The 19,513-nt window shown below is 49.7% G+C and overlaps 1 protein-coding gene across 1 annotated transcript in view; it reads right to left on the reverse strand.

The window, feature by feature from the left end:
- Positions 1–19,513, reverse strand: part of MYLK (myosin light chain kinase) — a 186,335-nt gene that overhangs the window by 86,416 nt on the left and 80,406 nt on the right. Inside the window, exons 12-16 of the mRNA XM_090277598.1 lie at positions 11,027–11,164; positions 8,817–9,014; positions 7,917–8,166; positions 2,211–2,282; positions 552–1,750 (exon numbers count right to left, since the gene is read on the reverse strand). Of these exons, the coding sequence (XP_090133724.1) occupies positions 552–1,750; positions 2,211–2,282; positions 7,917–8,166; positions 8,817–9,014; positions 11,027–11,164 (1,857 nt within the window). The remainder of the gene's footprint in view (positions 1–551; positions 1,751–2,210; positions 2,283–7,916; positions 8,167–8,816; positions 9,015–11,026; positions 11,165–19,513) is intronic.

Consider the following 19,513-nt stretch of genomic DNA (forward strand, 5'->3'; position numbering starts at 1 on the left):
GCTGCTCTGTCCGCGGTGAGTGTGCCATGGGGTATGTTTGGGGTTTTGGGCTCCCCCACAGGTCCATTCAAACCCACAGTGTTACAGGACTTGGGTTGTTGTTGACCCCAATTCATAGTCCTGGGCCATCCTGTCACTGCACACCCTTCTCCAAACCCAAAATGCTGCTGCAAAAGCAACTGTTAACTCAGAGCCCCGAGCTGGCTCCAGCCCGTGTGCCTCCATTTCCAAGCCTGTGAACAGGGCCCCTTCCCGACAAGAGCCGTGAGGCATTAGCTCAGGCCCCCGTGCCCTGAGGAGGCTGCTGCTGGGAGTGCTGTGAGAAGGCTGTCGGACAGATGCCAAGACCTGGGCACATGCCACAGAACTGGACCCTCTCACCCCCAGGAATGGAGTGTGTACCCGTGGACCTGAATGGGGCACCTATCTTGTGAGAGAGGGAGACTCAGGGGCTCTGGGCTGTGAGCGGTGATCACCAAGGCCAAGGCTCCGTGAGCTGGCAGTGACCCTCAGGCAGAAGCCCCTTCCTCCCCAGCCCTTGGTCTCTTTACCTTCTTGCGAGAGGATGATGAACTTGGTAGTCTTGAGCGTCTTTCCATTCAGCGTCCAGGTGATGGTGGCTGGGGGGTCAGAGGACACCTGGCACTGGAGTAGCAGCTTCTCTCCCTCTGCCACATGAACATCTCTTAGTTTCTCCTTGAAGATTGGGGATGTCCCTTGGCTCTCTAATCTTTTTTCATTATCTGTGGCTCCTGAATATCCCCGCTTACAATTCACATCATTCTTAACCTCTGTGAGTTCTTCTTTCCTGGCTGGTTTCAGGATCTCAGCTGGTTTGGCATTGCCCAAGGGTTTGGGGGTCTCTGTGGGCTTGACGTTGTCCATGGGTTTCAGGGTTTCAGCTGGTTTGGCATTACCCATGGGTTTTGGGGTCTCAGCAGGCTTGGCATTTCCCATGGGTTTTGGGGTCTCAGCAGGCTTGGCGTTGCCTACAGATTTTGGGGTCTCAGCAGGCTTGGCGTTGCCCACAGATTTTGGGGTCTCAGCAGGCTTGGCGTTGCCCACAGGTTTTGAGGGCTCAGCAGGCTGGGCGTTGCCCACAGGTTTTGGGGGCTCAGCCGGCTTGGCATTGCCCACGGGTTTCAGGGACCCTGAAGGCTGGGCATTGCCCACGGCCTTGGGGCTTTCTGCCACCTTGGCATTCAAGGCCTCAGCACTGTTGCTACCATTCTCCGCTGGTAATTTTTTCTTGCTGCCCAGGACTGAACGAAAATCCGGGACAGCAGGTTTTGCAGGTGGTACCTTCTCAGGCACTGGGGTCTTGGGAGTCCCCTTCTTGGCCAAGACAGAGCGGAAGTCTACCTGTTGGGGGCTGTGCACCTTCCTCTCTTCCTCAGACACTGTCTTCGGCTTCACTTGCCGTTGTAGATTGGCGCGGAAATCCATCTGCTCAGCTGGAATCTCCTTCAGCTCTTCTTCGGACAAGGTCTTGGTACTCACCTTCTTCCCCAAGAGGTCACGAAAGTCCAGCTGCTCCACTTCCTGCTGGCGGATGGCCTCCTCCGTGTGCTGCCGGGTCTCCACGCGCCTCTTCAGCAGCCCCCGCACGCCTTCGCTGTCTTCCTCCTCTGGCCAACCCTGCCCTCTTGCTGGCCAGCCGGGCCTCAGGGTCCCATAGCAGGCACCATCACCACCATCAGCACCGGCTCCTCGGCCGCAGAGGCCCTCACAGCTGGCAGGCTCCCTCCCCCTGCAACCAGTGAGGGGAGAGAGGAAAGTAGCAGGAGGAACAGGGGCCGGATGAAAAAGCCGGATGAAAAAGAATCATCAGGGGAGAGCAAATCTCTGAGGGAGGGAGGGTAGAGGGGAGGGGGAAGGAATGGTGGGGGCTGGCCAGGCTGTGTTTATAGAAGGGAACATTGGTGAGAGGCGCTTGCTTGCTTAGTTGGTTTGTTACATCGGTAATGACTTCAGTAGCCTTATAAGGGTGTGTGCAGAAAAAAAAAAAAAGAAAGAAATTCACCCCCCTCTCCTCCCCTGCTCTCCCTCCCTCATTCCCCTTCCAATCGCTCCCTCTTGGCCTGGGCAGCCTCAGCTGGAGGATACAAACAATCTGGGCCTGCTGAGCTGGGCTGGACCTGCAGGGGCCAGGAAAAAGGCGTGTGGGTGGTGGCATGGGGCCTGGCCAGTCAGTTCCTGGGGGTACTCACCGCAGGGGGGCTTGGGCGGGGCTGCTCTGAAGCATCAGTGACACCTGGCAGCTGCATTCGCCAACCTGGTTCCTAAGGAATTCAAGGGATCAGTGCAGATCAGGAGGCTCTCCAGGCTGAGGGCCTCCTTAGCCAAGGGCTGTGATGAGGGAAGGATGGGCAGGAAATTGGCCACAGGCTGGCTGCTGGCTTCAGGAAAGATGGGACCACAAGCTTAGCTGTGACCCCCACATGCCCACCCCAGCCCTAAGTAAGTTTATGGCAGGGCCATCCCCTCCCCTTCCCCTTGGCTCATCCTTTATTTCCCCAGCTCTTGTTTAAAAATGAAAAAGAGGGAGAGAGAGAGAGGTATAGAGGGGGAAAAAGAGAACCTTCTGGACAACAGTTAAGATAAGCATCCAGAAGTAGGAATACTTTTTTGTAAGTATATTACGAAAGTAATACAATCAATCAATCACTCAATCAATAAAAGAAGAGTAAAGACTAACCCCGATGGGGTATGTGCTGGATCTGCTGGGTCTAGGCTGTGCGGTCTTGGAGACTGCCCAGTGACCTTCAGTGTGACACCGCTCCCTAAATGCAGAGCTGGTTACTCCCGTCTCCTTGCTGTGTTTCCCCATCCACTACTTCCCCTTCGCCTGCTCATGAAATGAAAACACCCTCCAATTTGTACCCACTGGCTAATGCCTCAGATCAGAACTTTTTCTGTTGAAACCCAGCAGGTGTCTGCCTAATGGGCGGCCCTTTCTCTTCTTCCTTCTAATGGGGAGGGTCCAGGATTCTTCAACCCACTGTGAAAACTGTTCAGTCTCTCCGAGCTGGTTGGTGACCAGCTGAGGCCTTTCTGCTCAGCGCTCGGGTGCTGTGGAGGATTTACAGCTGCAGCTCAGCCCTCCGGCCCCACAAGGCTGCCATCTGCTGGCGTTTCTGAGCCCTGACCAGCCAAGAGGTCCTGCTCCGACGGGGGAAGGGGTGCGGCGAGGGGCAGGTCTGAAAGCTAAAGGCAACTCTTCATGATAATAAACCACCCATTTTATATAGCACCCTACAGCTTTCATAATTTTTGCCTCTGTTGTCCTTCTTGTCCCCAAACATCGCAGTGAGAAATAGAGCACCATTATGCTCGTTTTAAAGGTAAGGAAAGAAGGCTCAGGAGTTTATGTGAGGCGGTGGTGTGATTCTGGGGTCTCCCCATTCATTCCCCTGCTTGCAGCTGTCTGACTCACACTTCTGGGGCTCACTCGTGCCTCATCTCCTACCGCAGATGTGCCAAGCTCCGCGACAGGTTCCTTACAAAACCCGTCTCACTTAATCATATGACAGCTCTGTGACCTTGGGGTCAGACTGTTTTTATAGGTAGAAAAAATGAGTCTTATAAAGGTACAGTAATTTGCCTAAAGCCACAGACATGGGTCTACCTGAATCCAAGACCTTCTCACCCTGCCCTACAGTGATCATAAGTACAAATCTATTCCGGGATATGTGTGTGTTCGTGCGTGTCTATGTGCGTACATCTAGAGATCAACCACACACATGGATTCATGTGTATGTGCGGTGGACCTGATGGGCACCTGCGCCTGCAGTCTGTGTTTGGGAACACGCGCCCATGCGACACATGGACAGACGTCTGAGCAAGTGTTCCTGGAGCTGCTGATATAGATGGATACCAGCCTTGCTTTGCCTGGCCTCCTTCCATTGCAGGGCCGGCTCTGGGTCAGACACTGGCAGCCCAGGGAATGGCAGAAAATTGTGTGGCTCCTGGGGGTTGCTGCTCACTCCCCAGTGCTAGTGCCCATTTGAAGCAAGGAAAGGTTGATCTTTGCTCCCCTCCCCCCTCCTCTTACCTGTTGGCTCTCCTTTGGCCACCTTCCTCAATGCTCAGGCTCCCAGGGGACACAGATTCAAGGTTCAGGGGGCCTAGTGTCTGGAGAGTTTGAGAGCCCAGCGTGCTCCTTTGTTCAACAAAGAGCAATTAGGTGCCCCCATGGTGCCAGGTCCTGGGAAGACTACGAGGCCCTCACAGCATCCTGAACACCCAACACAGAAGGCTATGAAGCTCAGGTGAACTTGTAAAGTAACCACAGGGGGTCATCTGGGGAGAGGCCCAGCCACTGGGCACCCCACTTCTGCTAGGCTGCTGGCCAGAATTAGGCCACCCCCCACCCCCCACTTTTCTTTCAGGCACAGGGTGTGGTGCTTGAGGTTGCTGTGAAGCAAGGGGACAGGATGCCCAAGGGCCATGTTTTCCTGGGAACCCTTTTCAACATCTTAGCTGAGCTTCCTCCTGTCACTAGTAGAAGGCAGCCCAGATGCAAAAATCAGGAGCAGACACTGACCAGATGGCCCTGCTTTTCCCCAGCCAAACCACTCAGGAGCTGCAAATGGTGGGGCGTCCTGACTCCTGAGCTGGAGTGAGCTCTATCTCCTCGCCGCGGGACACAGGTAAGGGCCTCTGTTGTTTTCCATCACCTGCCCTCCAGGAGGGGAGCACGGGGGCCTGGGATCAGCCCACTCCTGGCCTCGCTTGAGCCCCCTGGGCAGCCTGAGGGGCAGATGGAAGGTAGAGAGCTTGGGACTCCATAGCTGTGGCCCACTAAGTGGGTCATCCCTAGGGGTGGTCTGGGGGCAGTTCACTACTTCTGCAACTATATAGTTAAATCTCTGGAGGACCTTTAAGGCAAATCATGTTTCATTCAAAGCCTGAGAAAAAGGTCAGAGAGGCCTGCAGCCTGGGACTTACACACCAGATAACCTAACCAGCCGGAACAGCTTTGGGGGCTGTCTTGGTGTCTGCATACTAAATTATAAGTGTGTGCAGGGGTTGAGGGTGAGGCCCCCACCCAGGCTCAGCCCAGATGCTGCCACAGAGGATATGGGGCTATCACTATGTAAGCTGCAACTTTTATGAACAGAGCCTATTTTGCCCCTTCCTCCTACCCCTGAATCCAAAATCTGTCCCTTGGGTACAAAGCCTTGGAGGCTGTCCTGCTCTAAATCACCCACCTCTGGAATGGATTTTATGGGCAAAATTAGTTTAAAGATTTAATATCCTGGGAAGCAAAAATCTTTCAAATATTTCAGCTGGAATTTGGAGCTAGCTTTCTGACATGCCCTCTTTTAGTTTAGGAGACAAGAACTAGGGAGGGGAAGGGAAGGTAGAAACCACCCACCAACGCATGTACCCCCAACCCAGCCCTCCTGTCCTTGCTTCCTCTCAGCCACCCAGGCCTCCTCCTTGGAAGGCATTCTGTCCTGGGTCTAGGTCTGATTGCTGGCAGGATGAGGAAAGCAAGAGGGGAGCGAGGCCCCTGGCAGGCCTGGCACACATCCCCTAGCAGAACTTTCCACTGACTTGCTCCTTCTTAGCTGGGGACAAAGCCAGGTCCAGGCCACCAGCCTCCCAAAGGAATGACAAGACTGGACTTTGGGGAGGGAAAGGGGGCAAGGGCTGTGGGGTTGGGGACTCTAGTGCCATTTCCCAGGTTCCCTGAGTTCCCAGTGCACTTGGGAGAAACAAGGAATGAAAGAGCATCTGATTTAAAGACAGAGATTAGGATTCTAATCTGGGCTTCACTGATGGCCTTTGGGGGGCCATGAGCAACTCCATGACCCTGAGACCTTAGTTTCCCCTATTATTAAATGAGGAGGCGGCTAGATAACTTCTGAAGTCCCTTCCAACTGGGATGGTCTAAGTTTTATGACTGTCCCCAGCTGGGCCCAGACAGTCTGCCTGCCGACCTCCGAGTGCACCCCTTCGTGCTGGCCTGGCCTAGCTCCCACAGTCTGTGCTTTGCTCTTCCCTGCACTTTCTTGCTCAGCCTATCCAACAGGCCCTCTCAACAGCCAAGCCTTTACTCAGTTTCTAAGCCTCAGCTTGTCTTCCTCAAAATGCCCTGCAAAGCCCCTCTCTTCTAGGATGTCTGGTTTGATTAACATGAGTATTGCCTCAAAGCACTACTCCTCCACACAAACAAGCTGTATTCCAACATAAAACATTTCCATGATTTCTACTGGCCCAAGGGAGAGGAAGAGTCTATCTTCTTCCTGTTTTGGATGCATATTTGCCTTTCTGAGAATAACCGGCTCAGGCATAAGGCGAAGGCCGTTGGTGTGTTCCAATCATGCTACTGATGGCCATAGGATGACTGGCCAGCCTACAACCCAACCATCTTAGCGGCTGACCACAGATGCAACATTAGCTCATCTGACATTCGTTGAGACCTGCCCAGTTCAGCAGAACTTTCTAGCAGATCCACAGACTCCTAAGAAATAAATGGCCACTTTTCAAAGCCAGTAAGTATCGGGGTGATGGTTATGCAGCAAAAGCCAACTGATACAAGTATAAAGCATATGACCCAAGTGGATGGGGCATATGCTAGGTTTTGTGATTATTGCAGGAACAATGCTCTCTCATGGCGGTAGCCATGGCATGTGGCTACAGAGCGTCTCTGTAGCTCAGAGCCTTAAACCTGATGAGTTCAGTACAGGGAAATGATTTATCCAGGAGAGCAAGTCCCTTTACGAAGTGGCCAAGTGCCTCAGCCAGGGATGTGGCACCATCCTCAAGATTTGGCACAACCTTCTGTCTGCAGAGTCAAGGTGCAAACAAATGCTCTTCTTTAATGCTTACACCAACCCTAGGGGCTGGCATTCTGTCTCTATCACCCAGGGTTGGCATGGAATTTTAAGAGTTAGAGCATTTTAAAAATAGAAGAACATTTCTGGATCACATTCTGACTATGGGCCAGACATGTTCTAGGCACTGGGAACATGGCAGTGTGCCTTCATGGAGCTCACCTTCCCAGGTAACCTGGAGAAACCTTGAAAGGGAGGGGAAAAGGCAATGGGGATAGTTAACCTCTCTGTAGTGGCTTAAAAATATTCACAAATTCTTTGATACTCCTCTCTCCAAAGGTGGAACTTAATTCTCCTCCCCTTCAGCATGAACTGTACTTAGTGACTCACTTCTAACCAACATAAAATGTGCCAGAAGTAATGGTGCGTGCGACTTCTGAAGGTAGGTCATATGAGACGGTGCAGATTCCAGCTCGTTCTCCCTCCTGGATCGCTAGCACTGGGGAGGCCAGCTGCCATGTCATGAAGACCCTCACATAGCCACACAGAGAGGTCCACATAGCAAGAAGCCGGGGCCTTCTGCCAACAGCCCTGTGAGCGAGCCATCTCGGAAGGGAAATCTCCAACCTCAGTCAAGCCAGCAGACGCTGCAGCCTCTCCTGGCATCTTCAGTGCAACTTCATGTGACACCCTGAGCCAAAAATCACCTAGCTAAGCTGTCTCAAGTTCCTGAGCCATAGAAGCTCGGGGATAATTGTTTTAAGATAGTAAGTTTTGGGATAAGTTGTTATACAGCAAGAGATAACTAATACATTCCTTCTAGCTTCTGATTTTCCAATTGAAATCCATTCTTCCCCCCTTCATATTCACCATACACCAAACAACGGGGGTACAACAGTCAGGATGTAACAAGACAGAGGACCCCAGGGAACTGAGCCCAGAAGGGAAGGTTCTCCACGAACAACTGTTGTATTGAAGAGAAAGAAACAAAAGCTTGTCAGCAGCACCAAGCCTGCACTTTCTTTGCCTTGAAGCCCAGCACCACATTATTTAGTGCTTCCTCTGCTTCCCAGTCCTGGGTAGGAACTTTGACAGGAGGTAGGAATTTGGGGGTGGGACATGCAGACTCACTTGAGCAGGATTTCGTACTGGCCGGCATGCCAGGGCTGCACGTTCTTTAGAACCAGGGTGAACACGTCCTCATTCTGGAGCACCTCAAAGTGGCTGGTGTCTTTGGAGAGGGCTTTGCCATCTCGGAGCCAGTGCACGGTGGGAAAGGGGTCACCAGCTATAGCACAGGAGATAAGGACACTCTGGCCCAGGGAGGCTGTCACCGAGCGAGGCTTGCTGATGAACCAGGGCTGGGTGCCATCCTGAGGCTCTGGAAGTTGGCAAAACATTGGGTTAGAGAGGGAGGCCTTTCAGCAGAGGGTGTCCACTCAACTCTCCATGGTGGTGAAAGTTGTTACCCAAATGACAGCTTATTTAGAAATCACTTTTATTTGATATACGTATAATATTCTCTTATGGCAAATCTATCTTGGCTACATTCTCAGAGGATAATAGTAACATGAATTGCGTATCCAGAGCAAGGGGAGGTAGCCTGGAATGCACAGTGGCACCAACGATCTACATTAGATGTGATGATTAAAAGCTGTCACTTGCTTTGTGTATGCTTGTCTCTCCTTCTACATGGAGGCCCTCTAAAGGCAAGGACCCCGGTAAGCCTGTAACTCATGTCAAAACTGCCAAATTGTCACATGCCTTATGAGATTTCTCTCCTAGCCCTCTATGTATCAATCACCAGTCCCCCACAGGGGCTTCAGGGGCAGGGGAGAGCAGCCCTATGCAGCCAGCGCAGGAGAGGTGCGGTGAGGAGCTGGCCCCTGGGGCTGGGACAGGACCAAGACAGCCGAGGTCCATTGTGGGAACAAAGCAGGTTCACACGGTTTCCTCACCTCCTGATTGCTTTTTAAAGAGATGGTGGCAACCCTTCCTCCCACCCTTGTCCCCACAGTGGAGCAGCCTCACCTTGCACTGTGAGCACAGCCTGGGTGCGGACCTCCCCTGCGCTATTCCAGGCTTCGCAGGTGTAAGTGCCTGTGTCCTCCGGGAAGACCTCCTGGATACAAAGGCTGTGCCGAGTGCCTCTGTGCTCAAAGTGGAAGTCCTCTGACTCCTGGATCTCGTTCCCGTTGTGAAGCCAGATGACCTCAGGGGGTGGGTTCCCTGAACAGGAGGAAGGTGAGGGGGACTGGTCAGCAGGTGCTTTTCTGAGCCCCATGGCAGCTCTGCACATAGTAGTAAGCTTTCTGCTTCAGTTTCCTTCTCCAGAAAATACTCTACTTTTTCTACCTCGTAGGTTTCTTGGGAGGTCAAAGTAAGTTCCTAGAGCCCCCTTAGCAGCCCACTGGAATCGCAGATGAGAACGGCACCTGGCACAGAGGAAGCACTCAATGCACGTCACTAGGATTATTTAACGACAGATTTGGGGAAACTAGGAAGAATCCAGAAGTGAAAAAATACGGTTCCATAGATGGAAAAGAAAATCCAGGGAGAATGGTTTATAAAGCTAGAATTCAAACTGCCTGGTGGTAATGAGCAGCTACTGGGTCACTGACTTTGAAGCAAAGGTGTTTCCTGCTCCATGTGACTCACACCATGCGTGAGTGTCCGGGCAATTCCGTGTGGCTTTATGGTAACTCCCTCTCATTCTTCACCAGAGGGGACACTCCATGGACTTCATGCTGGTACCCTGCAAATGTTGTCTGAGGCTGAAGATGGGCACCATCTTCCTGTACAGGACTTCTAAACACGGCTCATGAAGGATAGCATTTTCAGATTTTACTAGTCTACTTTCCTGGGTAGTTTCTAGCAATGTGTTGGGGTATTAAATAGTGGCCATCTGTGCAGGTTTCCTCTGGTAAGAGCTGAGGCGCTATGCTCTCATTCAAGAGCAGTAAGGCCCCGGGATGGCTGCTGAGGTCGGCTGGGTGGTGTCAGGCTCTGCAGAGGCCCAAGGAGAGAGGAGACCACAACTGTCTCCAATGGGTTAGCTAGCACATGCCTGAAGGCCGGGTACACAGCACCTTCCTTCCCTAGGACTGTCACAGGACTGCCTCCAGCCTGCAGGAGTAGGGAGATGGGCTCTCTCACAGCCCGCCTCCATTGCTTCTGCTGCAGCTCAAGAGGAACTAAAATCCGAGGAGGGCAAAGTAAAACGAATCAGACAAAGACAAATATCATATGATTTCACTTATACGTGGAATCTAAAGAACAAAATAGACAAGCTAACAAAATAGAAGTGGACACATCGACACAGAAGAGACTGACGGTTGCCAGACGGAAGAATGGTTGGGGGCGTGTGTGAGGAGGATGAAAGGATTGAGAAGTACATGTTGGTAGTTACAGAACAGTCATGGAGATGTAAAGTGCAGCATACAGAATGTGGTCAATACTATTGTAATAACTATGCGTGCTGTCAGGTGGGTGCTGAAAATATCGGGGATCTGTTTGCAAAATGCATGACTGTCTGACCACCATGTTGCACACCTGAAACTAAGACAAAATAATATTGAATGTAAACTAGTTTTAAAAAAGGATAGCACACATGCAAATAAAATCCTTTTATAATAAATACTTCCCCATTTTTCTGGTAACTGTGTGTGTTATAATAAAAAAATAAATAACAAACCCGGAGGGCAACCTCCAGGGGTCAAAAAGACCGGTCAGTGGCCGGCAACCCTTTATACAATGAAGGGGGAAACTTGACTCCCCATGCTTCTCTTGCTGGCTTCTAGCAAGGACTGTGATAGCTCACAGTGGGCTGCTGATCACCCAGCCCCCCTTTTAGAAGAACCTCTGCTCCTTTTTCTCACCTTAAAATTTGAATAGAGCAACTGAGAACATCTTCCAAGAGTTGGCAAGTTCTCACATCATCTGCTTTAGTACCAGGGCTCAAAATCATCCAGCTACATTGGCTACACTATGTTTTCACATTAATCCCTCAACCCTCTAGCCATGGCCATCTTCTTCCCTGAACCACTTAACCTTAAATCCAGAAAATCCTGCCCAGAGAAAGCAGAAAAGAGGGACCATGAGGCCCTACTTCTTCGGGTCATTGGACGGAGAGTCCCATGTCGGCATCTGTGGATCACTGATCTGAGTGGGACGTCAGGGAGCAATGCCCATGTTGCAACCACGCCCGTTTTCACATACACCCCAAAGAGGCAGAGACAGACCTGACACTTGGACTGTCATGGTGACCTGGCTTCCATCCATGACTTTGAGATCGGAGAGGCCCTGCAGGAAGCGGGGTGCGATGGGCTTGCCGGCAGCCGTGGGCAGAAGGTACTCACTCTTCCCGTCACGCTTCTTCTCTGTGTGTCAGACAGCAGGTCGTGGGTGAACATTCACTCACTCATCCGTTCATTTGACAAACACAGACTGAACAGCCCTCGGCACAGGATGGCCAGGTCAAGGCTCCCACCAGAACCTCACCGCTAACAGATGAGGAGTTGGGGAGGCCCTGGGGATGCTGGGGACAGGCGTGCCTGCTGGCCTGCCTGCCTGCCTGGCACTCCAGCGCTCTTGCCTGACAGTGGGGAAAGCATGAGGTCTCTGCCGGCCCATGCCCAGGCTAGGTGCAGGTTCCTCAGGAGAACGTCAAGAGGGTTGGGAGATTTTTTTTTTTTTTTTGCTTAAATGTATGTACTTAAAAGAAAAAGCATGGCACAAAATTCAAAAGGTACCAAAAAGTATCTGTAATATCTCCCTTCCACCCATCCTCCAGCCATCAGGTATCTACGTCTGCCCAGAGGCAACCAATTCTCAGTTTCTTGTTCATCTTGCCAGAGGTGATCTATGTATATAACACACACAAGCAAATAGGCATACTCTTTTATTTTCTTCTCTTAAAAAATGATAGCACAGTATACACAACAATTAGCATCTTGCTTTTTCACTTAGCATTCTATCTTGCTGTCTCTGGTAAAATAGAACTGAAGAGCATCCTCACTGTCTTCTAAGACTGCAGAATGCTCCACGGCTGTGCCATGAGATGTTAAGCACCCCAAGAAAGCCAAAGACACGACATGCATTAGAATGACTCAAATGGAAAAGACAGGTCATCCTCAGCACTGGTGAGGCTGTGGAGCAACTGGGACTCTCACACACTGCTGGCGGGAGTGTAAAACAGTGAAGACCCTTTTGAAAGCAGATTGGCAGTTTCTTACAAAGTTAAAGAGACATTTACCATATGATCCAGTGATTTTACTCTTGGGCATTTATACAAGAGAAATGAAAGTATATACCTAAACAAAGGCTTGCCCACAAACATTCATAGCAGCTTTATTCTTAATCACCCTAAACTGAAAACAACATATCAAGTGACTGAATAGACCAACCGTGATACAGCCTTGAAACAGAATACTACTCAGCCATAAGGGATGGATTAATGGTAGACACTAACACTCAACAGGGACAAATCTCACAAAAATTACATTGAATAAAGGGAGCCAGACAAAGAAAGGGTACATACTGGATGACTCCATTTACATAAACTTCTAGGAAAGGTAAACTGTGGTGACAGAAAGCCTGAGGCGATGGTCAGGGGCTGTGGATTGTCAAGGGCCATTAGGAAGCATTTGAGGGTGATGGAGATGTTCATTCCTTAAAATTGTGGTGAAGGTTTCATAGGTGAAGTTTTCAAACTAAATACCATAAACACGGGCAGTTTATTATAGATTACTATTATCTCAGTAAAAACCAGGGGTGGGGGAATCTCTTTGAGAGCATGCCAGCTAGTCCAAAACATAAACTGGAACAGCCTTTGGAGTCAGGGCTGGCCCACTCACCCCCACTCAGTTTTCTGGGGAGATAGATTAACAAATAGGTTTTCCATTATTCTTGGAGCCTCCCTAGGCTGGGCTCTGACTTGCCTCCTGTGAGCAGAAGGGGAACAGGCAGCGAAGGGCTGAGCCAGAGTCTATTTCCCACACAGGACAGCCAGGGGGCAGGACATGCTCACAAATGCCAGTCTCTGATCTTGCCCTTTGTCCTGTGAGCCAGGTGGCTTTGACCTTCAATAATCCTTTTTTAAGTTTTTTTTTGTTGTTGTTGTTGTAATTTTTGCCTTTTGGCAGGGGCAGGGTAGGGGCAGAGAGGGCTGTGATATCTCTAACTTAAACTCTAAGTGTAGGGAAAAGGGACTCTGGTGTTTTGGGTTCTTATTAGCACAGGGCCACAAATACCAGGTCTTCTCCAGGAAGCTTGCAGTCACGAGGATACATATCCAGCATGCTTTAAGTACCTGAGAAAGACCTAACTCCATATCTGCCACTGAATCTTAATCTGTTGGCACTGAAAACAAAATATAGCCCGCTGTAGGTCTCTCCCAGGACAGCCTCTGGGAACAGGGATGGCAGAGCCTGGGAAGGCCTGGGAAGGCCTGGGAGGCTGGAGGGAAGTTTCCCTCACATCAGGTGCAGTGTGAAGGGAATGGAACTGAAGTGCAAGGGCAGTCGAGACAGGGTAACGCCACGATCCGCAACTAGAAGATGGGCTCTCAGGACCCCCTGCTTCCCTGCCCCAGTCCGCGGCATTGCTGCCTCAGATGGAAGGGCAGCCAGGTGGCTTTGGCAAAGGTCCTGGGAGTGGGCTGGGGGCGCCCAGAATTGGAATGCAGAGACCTCATTTCTTTGACTGGGCTGCAGTGGCCAGGAAACTAGGCTGCCTCGGGAGAGTTGAGGAATTTCCTGTCCTGTACAGACTGAGAAGGCTTGAGGACTAAACGTTTCTCCCTGTCTAGAGTCCTCCCTGTTCCCGCTTCTCTGATATCTCTGCCCGGGTCCCCAGCTCCACAGAGCTCTGTGAAGATACGCTCTTATTGCTGGGTGCTGTGGGAACATCTAAAACTCCAGCTGTGCCCTGGCTGGGTGTTAGTTGGTTGCAGTGTCGCCCCACACACCAAAAGGATGTGGGTTCATCCAGGGTCAGGGCACATACTTGGGTTGTGGGTTCAATCTCCAATAGGGGCGCGTACAGGAGGCAAGCAATCGAAGTTTCTCTCTCACATTGGTTTCTCTCTCTCTCCCTTCTTTTCCCTTTAAAATCAATAAGCACATCCTTGGGTGAGGATTAAAAGAAACTTTCCTGCTTCCTCTCCTTCAAGCTGGTTGTGGCTCTTCTTTGGCCCCCACCTCTTTAGGGTCTTCCCACTGCCCTGTGTCCTGATCTGGGGCTTTGACACCCTATGGGTCTCAACCGGTGGGGACCAGAAGCATATCTGTGCCTCTCTCTCCTGAGAGGTGGGCTGGGCACTGCCCCTTACCCCATGCCCCCCACCCCCGTGGCATCTCCACGGTACTGGAAATCTAGGGTCTGAGGCTGGGTCCTGGCCTTGGGCAAATCACTGCCTCTTTCTGAAGCTCAACCTTCTCATCTGTATGTAACAGTAATAGTGGTATCATCTCAGGACTTCAGAGTTTCAGAGATAATCTGTGAAAATACTTTGTATGACTGCTCACCATCAGTGGTAACGCCTGTGTGAGGCTGATTGGGAGATGACTCACACCTACCCACTGAGGCTCAATTTTGTGGTGGGTTTATCAGCAGCAGCTAAACAAACAGAGACTGGGCCCTCATCTAAGGATTACAGACTCATTTTTATGTGACCTAAGGCAAATACTGTTTAGGAATACAAATGCATGGCTTAAAAATATTGTGAGGTACATCTAAATTAAGTCGAGAAGAAACTTTCATTGCACTCCCTCCAGGAGAGAGATGAGAAGGACAGAATTTGTGGGAACCAACCCAGGGGCAGGCATTTTCTACCAGTGTCACCCATGACCTCTGACCCTGTTCTTTCTTCCCTAAAGCCCCACAGCAGGAACAGAGGAAAGAGGGAGATAATGGGGGGTACATGTGCTGAACGAACCTGTTCTCGGACCTGCAGTTTGAGGTCACATGGGACTAGAGTGACTGTGCCTCTAGGCTAGTGAATGGCTGAGTCATCCCCAGCATTCAACCCCTCTGACTTCTTCACAGGGTGAGAAGACCAGCGGACCCACCCTGCAAATGCCCCGCCCCCTGCACTGAGATTAAGGAGCCAGTAAGGATCTCAATTATGGGGTGAGCAGCTTCCTTTAGGTGGCCCAAGAAAAGCAGCCCTAATAGAATCCTGAGACCCCACAGAACCCCACCATCCCGTTTCACTGACCGAGAGGCCAGGATGTGCTCAGATGAAGTGACCTGCCCAAGGTCACAGCCTGTTACAGGCAGTCCTAGAGCTCATACCCAGGCCTGCTGAGAGCAAGGCCAAGGCATTCCGGAGACTTTCTTCTCAGGGAAGCAGCCTTCTCCAGTGGTGCCCAAGGTGAATTCCCACAGAGACAAATGTATTATCTGCTGACCCAACATCCCAGGCCCTTGACAAGGGGCAAATGTGAAGGCAGAGCAGGGACAAGCCAAGTAAAAAGGGCAACATGTGTGTATTTCATTTAATTCCAAAGCCGAACAGATGGTTCTGGCTCCTCTGTGGCCACACTCTTGCGTGGACACAGATAAAATATGACGACAGATGGACATGTTGCTCTAGCTGCGTGAGCTGAAGCAAGCCCCCAACCCAAGCCTCAGTGTTTTCTCCTCTTAATTGCTGATAATACAGTTATCATCAATTATTAATGATAATACATATTGATAAGTATACTATAAATATCATTAGAATTATGCATGATAAATACTGCTGGGTTTTTAGATGATTAAAAGAAATCACATATGTAAAATAGCTAGAACAGTATCTGGCAGATAGTAAATACAAGATTAAGTGTTTTGTGCCTTTCATAGCCCAACTGACCTTTACAGTTGGGCAAACTCAAACTGATAATAGCTACAATGAGAAAAGTCCCCAAACCAGAACATTCACATTTAATCAGGCAGAGATCTGAAAGGTATTGACAGCTGTCACTGAGAAAGCTCCTTACAAAGTTCAGCACTTCATGATTCTAAAGGATGTTCACGATTTGGTTGAGCGTTAGCCTTAGCTTCCTCTGGAGGGGGAAGCTGTGTCCTCGTTTCACAGCAGAGGGAGCTGAGGCTCAGAGAAGGAAGCTGGCCTGTCCTAAGATCCCAGGGCTGACATGGTCACAGGGCCCTGGGCCCTCTCCCTCCACTGTCCTGAGAGCAAAGGCCGGCCACCTAGGTTCTGCAAGGAGCTCTCTGTCATCATGCTCACGCCCAGAGTTGCTGGTTACCCTGGAGGTGCGCTGCCCTTCTGGTGTGCTTTAGCTGTCATCTGTCACTGGCCTGGTTTGAGGCAGGTCTGAAGCCCCCACCGGCAATCAAGCCTTAGGGAATCTGAGTTCATTTTTCTGTGGTGGGCGGGGTGGAGGGGAGGCAGCGCACAAATAGCAAGGGCAGGGTCCCTGGGACCCAGTGACAGACTCGATGCCCAGCTCAAATGGGGCCAGAATAAATACACCCCAGGTTTTTCCCACAGCGGTGCTTCCCGCTGCTCTGCTGAGACCAAGGACAGAGAGGCCCTTCTCTCTGGATTCCAGGGCAGGCTGAGCCTCCCTGATTTACTGGCCTAGGATGAAAGATTTAATGTGAACAGATCTATTGCTCTGGTACTTGGTCAACTGGCCAATGACTCTGCAACCCCCCACTGACTCACGCCATCGTTAACTGCTGGCTAGCTATTAGTGCACGGTTCTATTTTGAGAGAAAGGAAAAGGACCAGGCCTGTCCTCCAATGGGGAAGATAAGAACCAAAATTAAGAATAATTACAAGCAGTTTATTGACAAGTAAAAATGACACCATATAGACTAGAACTGTCAGCAAGACTTGAGAAAGGGAAACAGTAGGAGAAAGGGAAGAATAGTGAGAAGAGAGACAAGAAGGGGCAGAAGAGACAGGAATGTGGGAGAGTGACAAGGGGAGGGGAAGGAGAGGGAGAGGGAGACATCGCTTTCTATTCCACTGACCTCTGACTTCCTTCTTGGCCATTTATGCTCTGTTTTGACTCATCAGAAACTGTTTTTGAAGACAGTCCCTAGGCACGAACTGAAACATTAAATTCTTGCTCTGATGAAGCGGAAGTGCCTGTCAAATGGCTTCTCGGGGTCCCAGAGCAGGGAAGCAGAAAGCACAGGGGCCGGAGCAGCGGGGGGCCTGGTGCCGGTGCGTCTCAGCTGGGCTGGTGAGCAGCTGACTTGACCTCGAGCATCAGTTTTCCTCATGCGTGAAGTGGAGTTAATTCAACAGTGGGAAGTGGAATTGTTATGGGAACTAAACAAAACAAACCTGCTTTTTAATTGATTAGATTTTTCTGTCAAAACAATGTTCCTCATTAAAAAACACTAATTAATAATAGTTTCAGTTAAAAATACTCCACATGAATTGGTATTAACCTGACATTTTATTTTGAAAAGCTCTTGTTTGAAAAATTCGAAAAAAGAGTTAAATACCCACACAACAGGTCCAATTTACCTTTCTCATTAAGTCTTACACAGTAACCTGCATAACTTGTTCCTCAAACCTGGAGAACAAATAAACCCTTTAACTTCTCTTGGGTTTGAAATTAAGAATCCCCTCCAGTCCATGCTCCAGTGTCTGGCTGTGCTCAGCATCTCCCTCTGCACTACAATAATTCTCCTCTCCTTCCCTGTGAGTCCTTCCTTTCCTTTCTACGGCTTTAGCAGGAAACATGGTTCTGAAATTCTCCTTAGAAGTGGTTTCTTCACCTGTCTGCTAGCCAACTTGCTGCTCTCTGAAGCCCCATGCTTATGGGTCTGAATTTGCATTAAAAGTACATGTTCACATGTGAATAGTTGAGTCTTCCTTGAAAATGGCCCACTGCAGGCTCTCAGCTCATTCAAAACTGGTTTAGGGTTTAAACAAAAAATTATGGAATGTTATATTTAAAGTGTCTAAACAGATGACACAGAAATAGAAAGCAGACAGCATGTTGGTACGAAACACTCCACCATCTGGGAGCTCCCCGGGGCCCTCCCATGCAGAGGACCTCCACCTATTGCTGTCATGCCCATTTATTAGGTCCCAGCCCCTGTCTGTCAGCAACTTAAGAGCATCCTGGATTCACAGGTGATCACCAAATAAAAGTGGACATGAAATGGCCCTCCTCTCCTTCCTAGCATCCCCTCTCCCAGTACTGCTCTAGCAGGAAGACACACAGACCTCTAGGAAAGTCAGGAGAAGGGAGAATAATTGCCTTTTTCTCAGATCTTCTAAGGATTTTCCTTAAGCTTTGAACCTGAGCTATTTTGCTTAGTCATGAGAATGCAAAATATTGTTTAAACAGCAAATCTGATGGACTCCAAACACTGTTATATTATGAAAATTCAGTAAACCACCAACTGAAAGAAGTTCTGGAAGGACAGCCCTCCCTTCTTCCTTTATTTGGTGCTCAAAATCCAGCATGGGCTGACGATTGAGGACTAGCCTCCTCTTTCCCCTAAGTTCCAGGACTGTGAGCTCCAGAGGACTCACCAAGGAAGGTTACCATCACCCCGTTGAAGTGGAGGCCGGCCCCTCCCATCTGCAGGGCATCTATACAAGGTACAAACCCCTGCAGAGGTATCTGACATCTCTTTCAACAAAAGTCCCACTTGGAGAATCAGCAGAACAGCTACATCTATGGCACACAGAGTTTCTTTACCCACAGCCTTGCTATCTTTTTGGCTCTCCTTCTGCCACTGACTTCTCCAGAGCCTAAGAAGCCAATGGGAAGAGCAGTGTACAAGGAAAAGAATGAAAGGAAACCATGAATATGACATCCTAAGAAAAGATCTCTGACCAGTAATGATAGGGTTGCCAGATGGGAAGCTGGGATCATGGCAGCCATGGCCTTCTTTAGCCTTAGAAGTATCATCAACCTCCAAGCGTGAAGTATAGCATTCAAACCACCCATTGGCCCTGCCCCATGAGTGCCTGGAAACCACACTCTTCACCACTGTCACAGCACGGATCACATTCTGCCACGAGGAACACAGGGCTGTAATTCTGGATGGCATTCTTGACCAAAGACTCCAAGCAAGTAAATGGTAGAGATAAACTTACAATGTGCTATAGAAGTAGACAGTTATAAACCTCTTATTAGGAGAAAATAAGGCTCAAGTTCTAGGATATGGACACAGATGTATAGATATATACTTGCAAGTCCTTCTGTGACAGGAAGGACCCATGTGTCCAAATTCTGTTGGATTCAACCTATATAAAACTAAAATATTGGTTTTAAAATAACTTAACATTTAATTGCTTGCCTCCTTGGAGTTTTAAAAATCCTTTGGATGCATGTTTTTTTTAAGGTTCTTAAAAAAGAGACAAGTTAAAACCAATATCTATCTTCCTTCAATAAGTTTCTCTTTAGCTAACATAAGTATTTTAAATGTTTTCAGTGTTTTTAAACCCGTGGTGGGCAGGGCAAATACCTGACACCCACTGGACAGATCACATGGGGTACAAAGTCCCTGAGCATAATTTAGGAGACAGAAGGTGGCAGCCAGTGTCTTCCAGTTATGGAGGCTGCCAGTGCTCAAAGCTGCCACACCGCCTGGCTGTCAATGATCTGAAGGGCTGGGCTCCCCCTGGGCTCCCGCTGCCACCTTCCCTGGGGGTGGACTTCATTGGTGCCCTTTGAGTTCATCAGGAGCTCTTCAACAAACCAAATGCTCTAATAAATGCAGTTATTAAGTTTCATTTTTTCAAG

The sequence above is a fragment of the Furipterus horrens genome, unplaced genomic scaffold, assembly GCF_987537825.1.
Source record: "Furipterus horrens unplaced genomic scaffold, mFurHor1.1.pri manual_scaffold_1, whole genome shotgun sequence".
In the NCBI taxonomy this organism is placed as follows: domain Eukaryota; kingdom Metazoa; phylum Chordata; class Mammalia; order Chiroptera; family Furipteridae; genus Furipterus; species Furipterus horrens.